Here is a 12,850-nt window from a genome sequence, read left to right on the forward strand (position 1 = left end):
CTGTTTTGGCTTTGTTATTATGGGATATTGTGTGTAGATTGCTGAGGACATTTTTGAATAAGGCTGTTACGTAACCAAATGCGGAAAAAGTCAAGGGGTCTGAACTTCCCGAAGGCACTGTATCTTAAAGACATTTTCAAAATGTTCTCCCTCATGAGAACTGCGGATAATGAAAGCTCACAGAATGAACAAGTAAAGGTAGAACTAACAATGAGTTATTTGGTTAATGATCGTAATGGGGAATATTTAAGATGAATAAAGTTCATATTCCGTTCAGAGTAATTAACACAATGAACACAAAACATATGCATATGTTTTCCCTGTCTGTCATACACATGCTTTTAAAGTGTTGTATTTGTGACACTCATTTGTGTCACCGGTTGATGATCACCTGACTTGATGCTGTATTTGACATTTTATCTGATATCCGTTGATGCTGATTGGCGGCACACTTATAATTTATCTGTGGCATGGCGTGATTCTGTTGCTGCTGATGTTGTCTTCCTCACAGCCTCGCGGGCCGGTTGTTTACAGAACATTTTGGTACTGTCTGATTAACATGTACCGTGAGGTCTGAATGTATTTTTACACAGGAACACCATTTTTGTTGATTTGTGTTTGTTTGCGTGTGTGTGTGTGTGTGTGTGTGTGTGTGTGTGTGTGTGTGTGTGTGTGTGTGTGTGTGTGTGTGTGTGTGTGTGTGTGTGTGTGTGTGTGTGTGTGTGTGTGTGTGCGTGCGTGCGTGCGTGCGTGCGTGCGTGTGTGTGTGTGTGTGTAGCAGAGACATGTTCTCTGCTTGTGTGCTGGAGGTGTCTCCCTGTTGCAAACTTGTAATTTAACCTGATCTGATTTATGGTTGACTATACCTGCGACAGCTCTACGCTTGTGTTCACCTGAAGATCCCCTTTACAATGATTTATTAAGTGATTTAAATTGCTTCATTCCGTTACCAAATCGGTAACAAGATGACAAGAAAAATCCGTAACAGAATGACTGAAACTGAATTGGCTGTAATGGGAATTCATAGTAGTCACGAACCACTGTTGGGTCACCTGCTACGGTCTTCTCTTCCACTGGCATACTGTTAAGTTCAGCTCATAACTGTTTTCTTTCTCTTTCTGTCACGTGGTGGTCAAAGTAGAGTAAAGGTCAGTACAACACAGTACTGTACTGTAATGTAGAATTTAGTACTGTACAGTAGAGTTTAGTACTGTACAGTAGAGCACACTAGAGTAGAGTACATTATAATTTACTGTATTGTTTTTCTTTTTTTCTTTACACTTAACTATCACTGTACTATACTGAACTATGCTCTACTATACTATACTATTCTCTACTCAACTGTGCTGTGCTGTGATGTCCAAACTTGTGAAACATAAACATCTGTGATTGGTACAGATTCATTTTGGTCTTGTTTGGGGGCGGAGCTCATTAGAATAATAGCCAGTGTGTAGAATAACACCCAAACATTTTTATTTATTTTATTTTACCTTTATTTAACCAGGCAAGTCAGTTAAGAACAAATTCTTATTTTCAATGACGGCCTAGGAACAGTGGGTTAACTGCCTGTTCAGGGGCAGAACGACAGATTTGTACCTTGTCAGCTCGGGGGTTTCAACTCGCAACCTTCCGGTTACTAGTCCAACGCTCTAACCACTAGGCTACCCTGCCGCCCCGGAACATGCAAAGGATGACATCTCTGGTTCTACCTTTGTGTCTATTCAGGATACATCACCATGAAGAGAATGACATTGATAATCATACATTTCTGTACAGTACAGATCAGGGACCCGTGATGTCATTCTGTTACTGGGTGTTAATCCAAAAACTGTCTCACACAAAACAAATTCTGTGACCAAACATTACAAACAATTTTCTGTGGAAATTGTTAAAAGTAGTCCTTGTGCACAGAGTAAAGTAAGCAGTTCACTGTTCGTCTACACCTGTTGTTTACGAAGACTGTGACATAAAATTTGATTTGTGTGGTTTCTTTAACATTGCAATAAATCATTTTTTGTTTGGCATACTCTTAGTCTCAGCATCATCCTGTTAGCGTGTAATTAGCGTCTGTCGGAAGGGTTGTGAAGTTGTTTGTTATGTTATGTGCCATTAGCATGTGCATGTGAGTTAGCGTCTGTTACTGTATGTGTGTGTAGGCCCACCTACATGCGTGCATGTACTTGCCTGTCTGCGTGCAAGTGTGTCTGCGCGCCACAGGAGGTTGGTGGCACCTTAACTGGGAAGAACGGGCTCGTGGTATTGGCTGGTTTCCATGTGTTTGATGCCATTCCATTCGCTCCGTTCCAGCCATTAATAGGAGCCGTCCTCCCCTCAGCAGCCTCCACTGGTGCGCTCGTGTGGCCTCGCCCGCGTGCGCGCGTGCGAGTGTGTGTGGCAAGCCAGGGTGTGAATCCTGCAGCGACAGATCCCTTGGCTCCTGACAGTTAGTTAATAAACACTGATCTGTCAACAGCTGCACATGATGTAATGTGGAACTTCTTCTCACCCACACCACCCCTCCTCCGTCCCTCGTTACAAGTAGCAGGGTGTTTGCAGAGCACCAGTCTGGCAAGCCAGAGTGAGTGTGTGTTCGCTCAGTGCCTCCGCTGCTATTTCTACTCCTCACTGGGAATTTACCAACGGAGCATGTTTTCAGCCACCTTCAAAGGGAATTCCATGTTACAATGTCTGACGTAGACTCATCAGAGGCTACTGCCAACCTGTTGAGTGAAGCAGAGGATTTGCCAGGCAAGACGTAAGTTATAGACGCATGCTCGTTGTCTGACACGGACACACGGTGTGTGTGTGTGTGTGTGTGTGTGTGTGTGTGTGTGTGTGTGTGTGTGTGTGTGTGAGTGAGGGAGAGAGGCTGTGTGAGAGAGAGAGGCTGTGTGAGAGAGAGAGAGGCTGTGAGAGAGAGAGGCTGTGAGAGAGAGAGGCTGTGAGGGAGAGAGAGAGAGAGGCTGTGAGAGAGAGAGAGAGAGAGGCTGTGAGAGAGAGAGAAAGAGAGAGAGAGAGAGAGAGAGAGAGAGGCTGTGAGAGAGAGAGAGAGAGACAGGCTGTGAGAGAGAGAGAGAGATGCAAACTGGTCAGGATCAAACTGCTTACACACATTCCAAATGCAGACATAACTTATGTATTTATTTTGACAGGGCTTGGAAGAATCCTGTGCTCTCTCAGCTTGGTGAGATACATGCAGTGTCCCTTTGGGCTTTAGTGTTTTTCTGTCTCTTTTCCTAACAAGCTGCCATGATGAGAGAGACAGACCACAGCCCAGTCATGTTCCTGTCAGCAGGGCAGCTGGGGCTAGGCTACACATACTGGACATTGTGAATGAAAGTCCCAAGCAGACCTGGGTTCAAATCCTATTAAAATCGTTCAAACACTTGGAGCATTTGCTTGAGTCTGCCTGGAGTGCCAGGTGGTGGGTGGGACTTTTCAGTTGGTTCCATTGCATCAGGAAATCTCATCAAGCGCCGGCATTTGAAATGATTCTCAACACTATTTGAACCCAGCGCTGGCCCTAAGGCAGGAAACCCATCTGATTTGTTTCAGGATGTAATAAGGTCTTCCTAAGGGCCTGTGTTTGGGGTGCGATCGGTGGAGGGAAATGTGTTTCTGCAGCATTGAATCCCTGATGAGCTAGATGACGTTATGCTCATTGTTTTGATAAAACGTTTAAACCCAAGCAACTCTAATGAACTTGTGTGCAATGGCGTACCACATTTTCCTTCCATAGACAAGCAATGGGAGCACACTCTTGAGTTTGAAGTCTTGTGTCACTGTCGCAGAAATGAAGGATATTCATTAGAAATCAATTATTTTTCTATCAGTGTAGTTACAGTAGATTGTGTCCCTGTCATGTTCAATGCAGTGTTTGCGGTTAATTTATTATGACATGAGCGCAGAGCAAAAATATGTCAATTCATTTTGCCAGATGCTTATAGGCTTTTTCTTAAGAGCAAGCATATTTAATTTGAAACGTGTCACGTGTGTGTGTCTCTGGCTGAGACATCTACAGTACAGCAACACTCTCCTGTTCAACCTGTTGAAACGCAGCACAACATGAAAACAAATTCTTCCCCCCTACAAATAGGGTTCGCTACGTTAGATGTAAAACCCTCAGCCGACTTACGAAGTGTTAGAAAGGGCGTCGGGTGAAGACTGTAATAAAAAAAACACTCGATAGAATGCGGATCGAAATGGAACAAATATTTGTCTGTTCATCTCTTAGGAGTGAGCTAACGTCGAAGCACGAGGATTTGCTAAATACCTCACACACCCGTCCTGTATCTCACACAGCTGTGTGTGTTTGTGTGTGTGTGCAAGTGTGTATGTAGCATATGTCTATACAGTGGTGTGGGTGTGTATAATCAACACTGTGGAACACCTTCATCTTGGAGTTAATTGCACTTTTTGTGCTTCTCTCTAATACCGTGATGACTTCTGTCTTTCTGTCTGTCTGTACTGTCTGTCTGTCTGTCTGTCTGTCTGTCTGTCTGTCTGTCTGTCTGTCTTTGTCTGTCTGTCTGTCTGTCTGTCTGTCTGTCTGTCTGTCTGTCTGTCTGTTCTGTCCTGTCTGTCTGTCTGTCTGTTCTGTCTGTCTGTCTGGTCTGTCTGTCTGTCTGTTCTGTCTGTCTGTCTGTCTGTCTGTCGTGTCTGTCTGTTCTGTCTGTCTGCTGTCTGTCTGTCTGTCTTGCTGTCTGTCTGTCTGTCTGGCTTCTGTCTGTCTGTTCTGTCTGTCTGTCTGTCTGTCTGTCTGTCTGTCTGTCTGTCTGTCTGTCTGTCTGTCTGTCTGTCTGTCTGTCTGTCTGTCTGTCTGTCTGTCTGTCTGTCTGTCTGTCTTCTGTCTGTCTGTCTGTCTGTCTGTCTGTCTGTCTGTCTGTCTGTCTGTCTGTCTGTCTGTCTGTCCTGTCTGTCTGTCTGTCTGTCTGTCTGTCTGTCTGTCTGTCTGTCTGTCGGTCTGTCTGTCTGTCTGTCTGTTCTGCTGTCTGTCTGTCTGTCTGTCTGTCTGTCTGTCTGTCTGTCTGTCTGTCTGTCTGTCTGTCTGTCTGTCTGTCCTGTCTGTCTGTCTGTCTGTCTGTCTGTCTGTCCTGTCTGTCTGTCTGTCTGTCTGTCTGTCTGTCTGTCTGTCTGTCTGTCTGTCTGTCTGTCGTCTGTCTGTCTGTCTGTCTGTCTGTCTGTCTGTCTGTCTGTCTGTCTGTCTGTCTGTCTGTCTGTCTGTCTGTCTGTCTGTCTGTCTGTCTGTCTGTCTGTCTGTCTGTCTGTCTGTCTGTCTGTCTGTCTGTCTGTCTGTCTGTCTGTCTGTCTGTCTGTCTGTCTGTCTGTCTTCTGTCTGTCTGTCTGTCTGTCTGTCTGTCTGTCTGTCTGTCTGTCTGTCTGTCTGTCTGTCTGTCTGTCTGTCTGTCTGTCTGTCTGTCTGTCTGTCTGTCTGTCTGTCTGTCTGTCTGTCTTCTGTCTGTCCTGTCTGTCTTCTGTCTGTCTGTCTGTCTGTCTGTCTGTCTGTCTGTCTGTCTGTCTGTCTGTCTGTCTGTCTGTCTGTCTGTCTGTCTGTCTGTCCTGTCTGTCTGTCTGTCTGTCTGTCTGTCTGTCTGTCTGTCTGTCTGTCTTGTCTGTCTGTCTGTCTGTCTGTCTGTCTGTCTGTCTGTCTGTCTGTCTGTCTGTCTGTCTGTCTGTCTGTCTGTCTGTCTGTCTGTCTGTCTGTCTGTCTGTCTGTCTGTCTGTCTGTCTGTCTGTCTGTCCTGTCTGTCTGTCTGTCTGTCTGTCTGTCTGTCTGTCTGTCTGTCTGTCTGTCTGTCTGTCTGTCTGTCTGTCTGTCTGTCTGTCTGTCTGTCTGTCTGTCTGTCTGTCTGTCTGTCTGTCTGTCGTCTGTCTGTCTGTCTGTCTGTCTGTCTGTCTGTCTGTCTGTCTGTCTGTCTGTCTGTCTGTCTGTCTGTCTGTCTGTCTGTCTGTCTGTCTGTCTGTCTGTCTGTCTGTCTGTCTGTCTGTCTGTCTGTCTGTCTGTCTGTCTGTCTGTCTGTCTGTCTGTCTGTCTGTCTGTCTGTCTGCTGTCTCTTGTACACATCTTCTGTCTGTCTGTCTGTCTGTCTGTGTCTGTCTGTCTGTCTGTCTGTCTGTCCTGTCTGTCTGTCTGTCTGTCTGTCTGTCTGTCTGTCTGTCTGTCTGTCTGTCTGTCTGTCTGTCTGTCTGTCTGTCTGTCTGTCTGTCTGTCTGTCTGTCTGTCTGTCTGTCTGTCTGTCTGTCTGTCTGTCTGTCTGTCTTGTCCTGTCTGTCTGTCTGTCTGTCTGTCTGTCTGTCTGTCTGTCTGTCTGTCTGTCTGTCTGTCTGTCTGTCTGTCTGTCTGTCTGTCTGTCTGTCTGTCTGTCTGTCTGTCTGTCTGTCTGTCTGTCTGTCTGTCTGTCTGTCTGTCTGTCTGTCTGTCTGTCTGTCTGTCTGTCTGTCTGTCTGTCTGTCTGTCTGTCTGTCTGTCTGTACGTACTACAAAGCTTGTCCCAAATGCCACCCTATTCCTCAGGAGGTGTACGACAGGAGGTTGAGGACATAGGGGACTGATCATCACATGCCATCTGTGCTGCTGGCCTGCCACACAGATGGAACTCTCTCTCTCTCTCTCTCTCTCTCTCTCTCTCTCTCTCTCTCTCTCTCAAATCAATTTCAATTCAATATCTTTATTGGCAGGGGAAACATATGTTAACATTGCTCTGGCAATCTCACTCTTTCTATACCCTCACATTCACATCATGCTTACCCCCTACCTCTCAATGATTGAAAAGTAATAGCTATCTGGGAATTAGGAGGTAGCCTAGACATGCTCCTCTCTCTCAAATCTCCAATGTATAATTACCCTCCCCATTCATTCTGCACCCTGCCTGAGCAATCTGGGTGAATCATTCACAAAATGAGGTCTTGGCTGGGGGGTGGTTCCGGGCTCCAGCCTGATCCCCTTTCCTTTATAGCCCTCCTCCATTCAAACACACAGACAAAATAAATAGGGTCCCGGGGCAAGGGCCGGTGAACCAATCAATGTCAACCATCACAATCCATCCCAGGCTGACTGACACTTCCTGGCAAGCTCATTGGGAGGGGGGGGGGGGGGGGGGGGGGGGTACTACCTCGCCAATAGGGTTTTTCTTTCGACATGAGAGTCCATTTTCCTCTTGTTTTCGACGAAAGTGCGAATTGAGAACTCATGCGACAGTACGCATGTTTGGAATCCTTCTACCTCTGAGAATTTACGTGGCACTGAGAGCCCAGACGGTGGCGAGTAGACATGTTTGCCGACCGAGTCACTCATTGTGTTTCGTGATGTGTTATGACCAATAATGTTCAACTGGCAACACACAACACCAAACATTTATCAGCCGTTCACTTGTATTCAGCTCAGAGGAAATATCAACATGTAATGGGAATTGTGGGTGTAATCATTTGTAGCCAAAACGTTTGTTTCTTCCAATAGAAATAGCTTTAGGGTTTAAAGTTCAAGCCACAACAACCAATTGATGTCCCTGTTTGAACTATCCCTCTATAAAGAGTCCTTATTGGTGTACGGTTCTTTGCTTAGTGTTGAAATGGGAATATGAGTGGGTGAATGTTTAACTGTATGGGTACAAAGGGCAGCACTGTCAATACTGGTGGAGAGTGGACTCCCTCCTGTGAGTAATCAGCTAGATTGTAGGTGAGGCACAGCTGTAGGTGTAGGTGAGGCACAGCTGTAGAGAGCTTTTAGGAGAAGTGTGAATTTCAACTCTCTAATAAGAATGCATTCATGATACGAGCGACATTCATTATTTGATCAAGAAGAAATGAATGATAGAAATAATCCAAATGCATCTAGTTAATTATTCCACCTTTTCATGTATGTGAATTGAAAACACGGGTTACATTTCATCAGCTGATACTTCAGATAACATAAATTCACCACACATAGAACCTGAATGAACAACATTCCTGGACAATGTTTATAATTGACTGATATTCAACAGCAGAACACCATGCAGAGGTAGGATCTTAATTTGAGCCAGGTTGCTACAGCAGGAAAATAATCCTGCAGCAACAGAGGTTATTATGTAGATTAGAATTGATGGACATTTTGTGTGCGGGTTGATACATTGTTCGTTGGGGCAAATTAAGTCTGACAATTTTAAAGGGGAAATTGCAAACTTTGGAAGCCTTTTTCTACATTGCAAGTTTGCATTTCCTCCCGTGAAGGAAAACTCTCAGCAACAGAATAATTACATTAAGATCTGTTGATGGATCAGTGCATACACAGAGCAATAACCAATCGCAGTGCAAATAAAATGGAAGTGATGTATGCCATATTACAATTGTATATAAGTGATCATAATGCTATTTTCCTTTCTCATTATCTCTAGCCAGCCCCTCCCTCCCTCCCTCCCTCCCTCCCTCCCTCCCTCCCTCCCTCCCTCCCTCCCTCCCTCCCTCCCTCCCTCCCTCCCTCCCTCCCTCCCTCCCTCCCTCCCTCCCTCCCTCCCTCCCTCCCTCCCTCCCTCCCTCCCTCCCTCCCTCCCTCCCTCCCTCCCTCCCCTCGAGTCCACCCCTGTGCAACCCCAAATGCATCCCCCTCCCTAGTTTCTCCCTCAGCAGATGTTAAAAATGAGTGGTTTCCCCCCTCCATAACCCTCAGAGCCGCCTCCACCTCCACCCTGGCATCTAATTAGGGGTGTACACAAAGACTCCCAGATGTCAGGATTGTCCGTGGACCTTTGATTGCATCCATTCCACCCGGCTGACTTGCTGGCTGGCTGACTTACTGTCTTACTGGCTGGGACGAGCGCGTAATATGGCTGTAGACGTGTGTCTCTCTTTGTTCTCTGTGCCGCCCCCCCCCCCTAACAGAAGACTGGTTTTACACAGTGGTAATTGGGTTTGGTGTAAATCATTTGGAGAAAGGAGGGGCTGTTGTGTGTGAGGAGATAAGGAGATGAGGATAGGGAGGTCCCTGTGGGATTGTATTTTATGATGGTAGCGTGGGCCAGAGATCATCACAGACGTAATCTGTTCCTAGTGTTCTATGGCCGATTTACGCTGATATGTTCCCTTGGCCAATAAACAGACGAGTGAGACTCCATCAGCTTCTACAGCATATGGGATAGACTGGGCATCAAACCCAGGTCTCAGGACTGTGTTAGCCCTCTGAGCTAAAGTCTATAACCAATTCTTCGGGACTATCCCAAATGTGCTAATCACACCGAAAAGGTGACTCATCACACAAGTGTATGTTCACTGAACCACCTCTGTTACATACAATTATAATAATAATACACTTAATAATACTATATGCCATTTAGCAGACACTTTTATCCAAAGTGACTTACAGTCATGCATGTATACATTTTACATTTGGGTGGCCCTAGCGGGAATCGAACCCACGACCCTTGGCATTGTAAATGTATGAAATAATATCCCTGAGCTCCATTTGGGGACATATCCAGCCACTTGGACTTTTCACTGACGTTTCCACGGACATTGGAAGTCTTTGTAAAATATCACGTGATGCATTTACATAGACACATGTTATTGTAGTCCTTTTCACCGTTCGGCTGGTGATGTAGGACACTGGTCTACAGACAGACATCCTGCCTCGTGCGTTTTCTCTCTTTTGCTTTCGGCCAGTTGCACATATTTCTCCGAACTTGACCATGTCAGAAGCTGTTGATCCAAGACCGAGAGTCAGTTGCTTTTATTCAACCATTAGTCTTGTCCTTTGTGCGTTATCGTGTTTCACTACCTTCCCCATTCTCATATCTGACTCCAAATGTGTTTGGTTCAGCTTTACGACCTCCCATCGACCACCTGTTTCTGCACAACCTTTACAGACCTGCTGCACTACAAGGGTAACTTTTGCAGAGCGGGAATTGCCCCCCCCCCCCCCATTAATTTCAATGAAGACTAGGCATAAGCTGCACGTCTTCATTAGAGGCTCTCACCGCTCAGCGTAAAGGTATTCTCTGGTTCAATTTTTCTGACTCCCCTGTTAGAGTTTACCCTACGTTCAAGCGAAACGGTGTCATTGCATTTGACTGGTTAATCTATTATGTTTTTCGAGTCAGGGCAGTCAAGTTCAAACGTAAATCCATTTGAATCATTTGCTCTCGATTACCCACAGTCCCTATCTGGCCGTCTGCAGGAAGCGTGGGGGCTTTACATCTAGTCTAATCTTTAGAGAGAAGGCACTAACTGAAATGTAATCTAAACATGGAATGAGAATTACAGCTGACGTAATGTCCTGGCACACAAAGGAATCAGACCTGGGTTCAAATACTATTTGAAAAACTTTCAGATACTTTGGGCATTTGTTTTAGCCTGCCAGATGGGGCAGGTTTGGTAGTTTTGTGACAATTCTTTTGGGTCCGTTGCGCCAGGCAAGCTCAATCGAACCCCGCTAAAGTATTTGAAATGATTTCAAATAGTATTTAAACCCAGGTTTGATTGACATCAAAACTACTGAATGTAGGATCATTGGTGGTGGCATAACCAGAGTAAGCCTGCATGACGTCCTGTCCTGTCGTTGATCGAGCCCTTTCCTTCAACGTTTAGATGTAGAACAGCAAGAATGGGCTGACCAAACCGGCAAGCCTGGTTGACATGTCATCATAAGGACGTCATTTCAACCCGTTTCTGGTTGTAATGACGTAATCTCAACCAGTTTTACCAGTGCTGGGGTAAGTGCAATGAGTCGTCAATTGGGTTTTAGATGAACAATTTTTGTGTGGGTTTGAAATGCTCTCTGAATATTAGCAGTATATTGACTGAAACGTTTGAGAGATTGACAGTCGATGTAGCGTAGCATTTTGATGTCAGCAGCATACTGACTGACAGGTGTAGTCAAGCCTTTGAGGTCTCAGCCAGGCTGGAACAGACAAGCCAGAGACAGAGGGCCTTGGGACCAAGGGGATGTGGTTAGAAGACAATCTGCGAAGGCAAGTAAACATGGAATAATTTAGCCTTAAAAGAGATTAATTGTATTCAATGCCCAAAGAGATTTTCTCTTTTGAAGTGGCTCCTAGAATACGTAACATACTGTAATTACACACACAATCCATACATTACATACTATACAGCGGTCATGACAGAAGGTGCCTGACCCTTGGCGGTCACTGCGCGACCTTTGACCCGGGCGTTTCACTGATTAGGAAGTCGTGTGCTTACTCTGTGGCAGGGCTGAGCGGAGGCACAGAGCCTGCTCTTTGTAGAGGAGTAGTATGCGTGAAGTGAAGTGTTTATCTTCTCCCTTAGCCTCCATTGGCCAGGTCGCGCTGGTTCCCAGCTCTGTTTTGAGAAGCCTATGAAAACATGAAGTAGGAGAAGGGAGGGAGGGGGACAGAAAACATATCAACTCAGGGATGATCAGTGGAGTGAGGCTCTCCCTCTCCCTCTCTCCAACACTTCCGGTTGCTATCAGGTTAGCAGAGCGAGCAGGCGGGCAGCACAACAAAAACAGAACGATAGAAGTGGTAAGGAAAAAGAGAGAGATAGGGTGGGAAGCCAGGAAAGGGGAGGGAGAGAGAGAGGGAGAGAGAGAGGGAGAGAGTGGAGAGAGGGAGAGAGAGAGGGAGAGCGAGCGAGAGCGACACCGCCACCTTCTCAGCTTCAAAGACGCAAAATATAACATGGACTCTGAGCTCTATAACAATTAAGGTGATTGCTCTACTAACTACAACTGGGAGAACCAAGGATAGTGTCTCGCCTGTACAAAAGAGTGATCTTTGGCTTCTCCCCACCCCTCCCCTCCCACAGTGGCTCCCATGGCCGTGGCGGTGGGCCACAGCGGAATAGGAGGACCATGAACGGACACCTGGAGAGGAGGGAGCAGCTAAAGCGACTGTCGCTGGACAGCAGCTTGGTGGTAAGTCAAAGGAGCAAGCTCCTCTCTCTCTGGGTCTGTCTCTCTCTGTGTCTCTGTCTCTCTCTGTGTCTCTGTGTCTCTGTCTCTCTCTGTGCCAGTCTCTCTCTGTGTCTCTGTCTCTCTCTGTGTCTCTGTGTCTCTGTCTCTCTCTGTGCCAGTCTCTCTCTGTGTCTCTGTCTCTCTCTGTGTCTGTATCGCTCTTTCTCTCTCTCTCTCTCTCTGTGTCTCTGTCCCTCTCTGTCTCTCTGTCTCTGTGTCTCTCTCTCTCTGTGTCTGTCTCGCTCTCCCTTTCTCTCTCTCTCTCTCTCTCTCCCTTTCTCTCTCTCTCTCTCTCTCTCTGTGTATCTCTCTCTGTCTCGCTCTCTGTGTGTCTCTCTGTCTGTCTCGCTCTCCCTATGTCTCGCTCTTTCTGTCTTTCTGTGTCAAATCAAATCAAATGTTATTTGTCACATGCGCCGAATACAACAGCTGTAGACCTTACTGTGAAATGCTTACTTACAAGCCCCTAACCAACAATGCTGTTCAAGAAATATTGTTAAGAAAATATTTACTAAATAAACAAAAGTAAAAATGTTTAAAAATTATAATAATGTGTATGTATATATATATCTAAACGGACATAGCGAGAAAGAGACACAGACAGAGACACAGAGAGAGACAGAGACACATAAAGGGACATAGAGAGAGAGAGACATAGAGAGAGGGAGACATAGAGAGAGACATAGAGAGAGGGAGACACAGAGAGAGGGAGACACAAAGAGAGACATAGAGAGAGACAGACACAGAGAGAGACAGACACAGAGAGAGACAGAGACACAGAGGGAGACAGAGGCCTGTATCCCCACACATTGACTCGGTACCGGTACCGACGGTACCGGTTCCTCTCTCTATGTCCCTTTATGTGTCTCTGTCTCTCTCTGTGTCTCGGTCTCTCTGTGTCTCCATCTCTCTCTATCTTCATCTCTCTGTGTCGCCATTTCTCTC

The 12,850-nt window shown here is 46.0% G+C and overlaps 1 protein-coding gene across 2 annotated transcripts in view; it reads left to right on the top strand.

Annotated features, from left to right (window-relative positions):
* The first annotated feature begins 2,572 nt into the window (after positions 1–2,572).
* Positions 2,573–12,850, top strand: part of LOC109878184 (nck-associated protein 5) — a 166,569-nt gene continuing 156,291 nt past the window's right edge. For both annotated transcript variants that reach the window (XM_020470417.2, XM_020470418.2), the window contains exons 1-2: positions 2,573–2,755; positions 11,758–11,866. In XM_020470417.2, coding sequence (XP_020326006.1) covers positions 2,685–2,755; positions 11,758–11,866 — 180 coding nt within the window. In that variant the 5' untranslated portion in view covers positions 2,573–2,684. The remainder of the gene's footprint in view (positions 2,756–11,757; positions 11,867–12,850) is intronic.

This window comes from Oncorhynchus kisutch, linkage group LG16, assembly GCF_002021735.2.
Source record: "Oncorhynchus kisutch isolate 150728-3 linkage group LG16, Okis_V2, whole genome shotgun sequence".
NCBI lineage: Eukaryota > Metazoa > Chordata > Actinopteri > Salmoniformes > Salmonidae > Oncorhynchus > Oncorhynchus kisutch.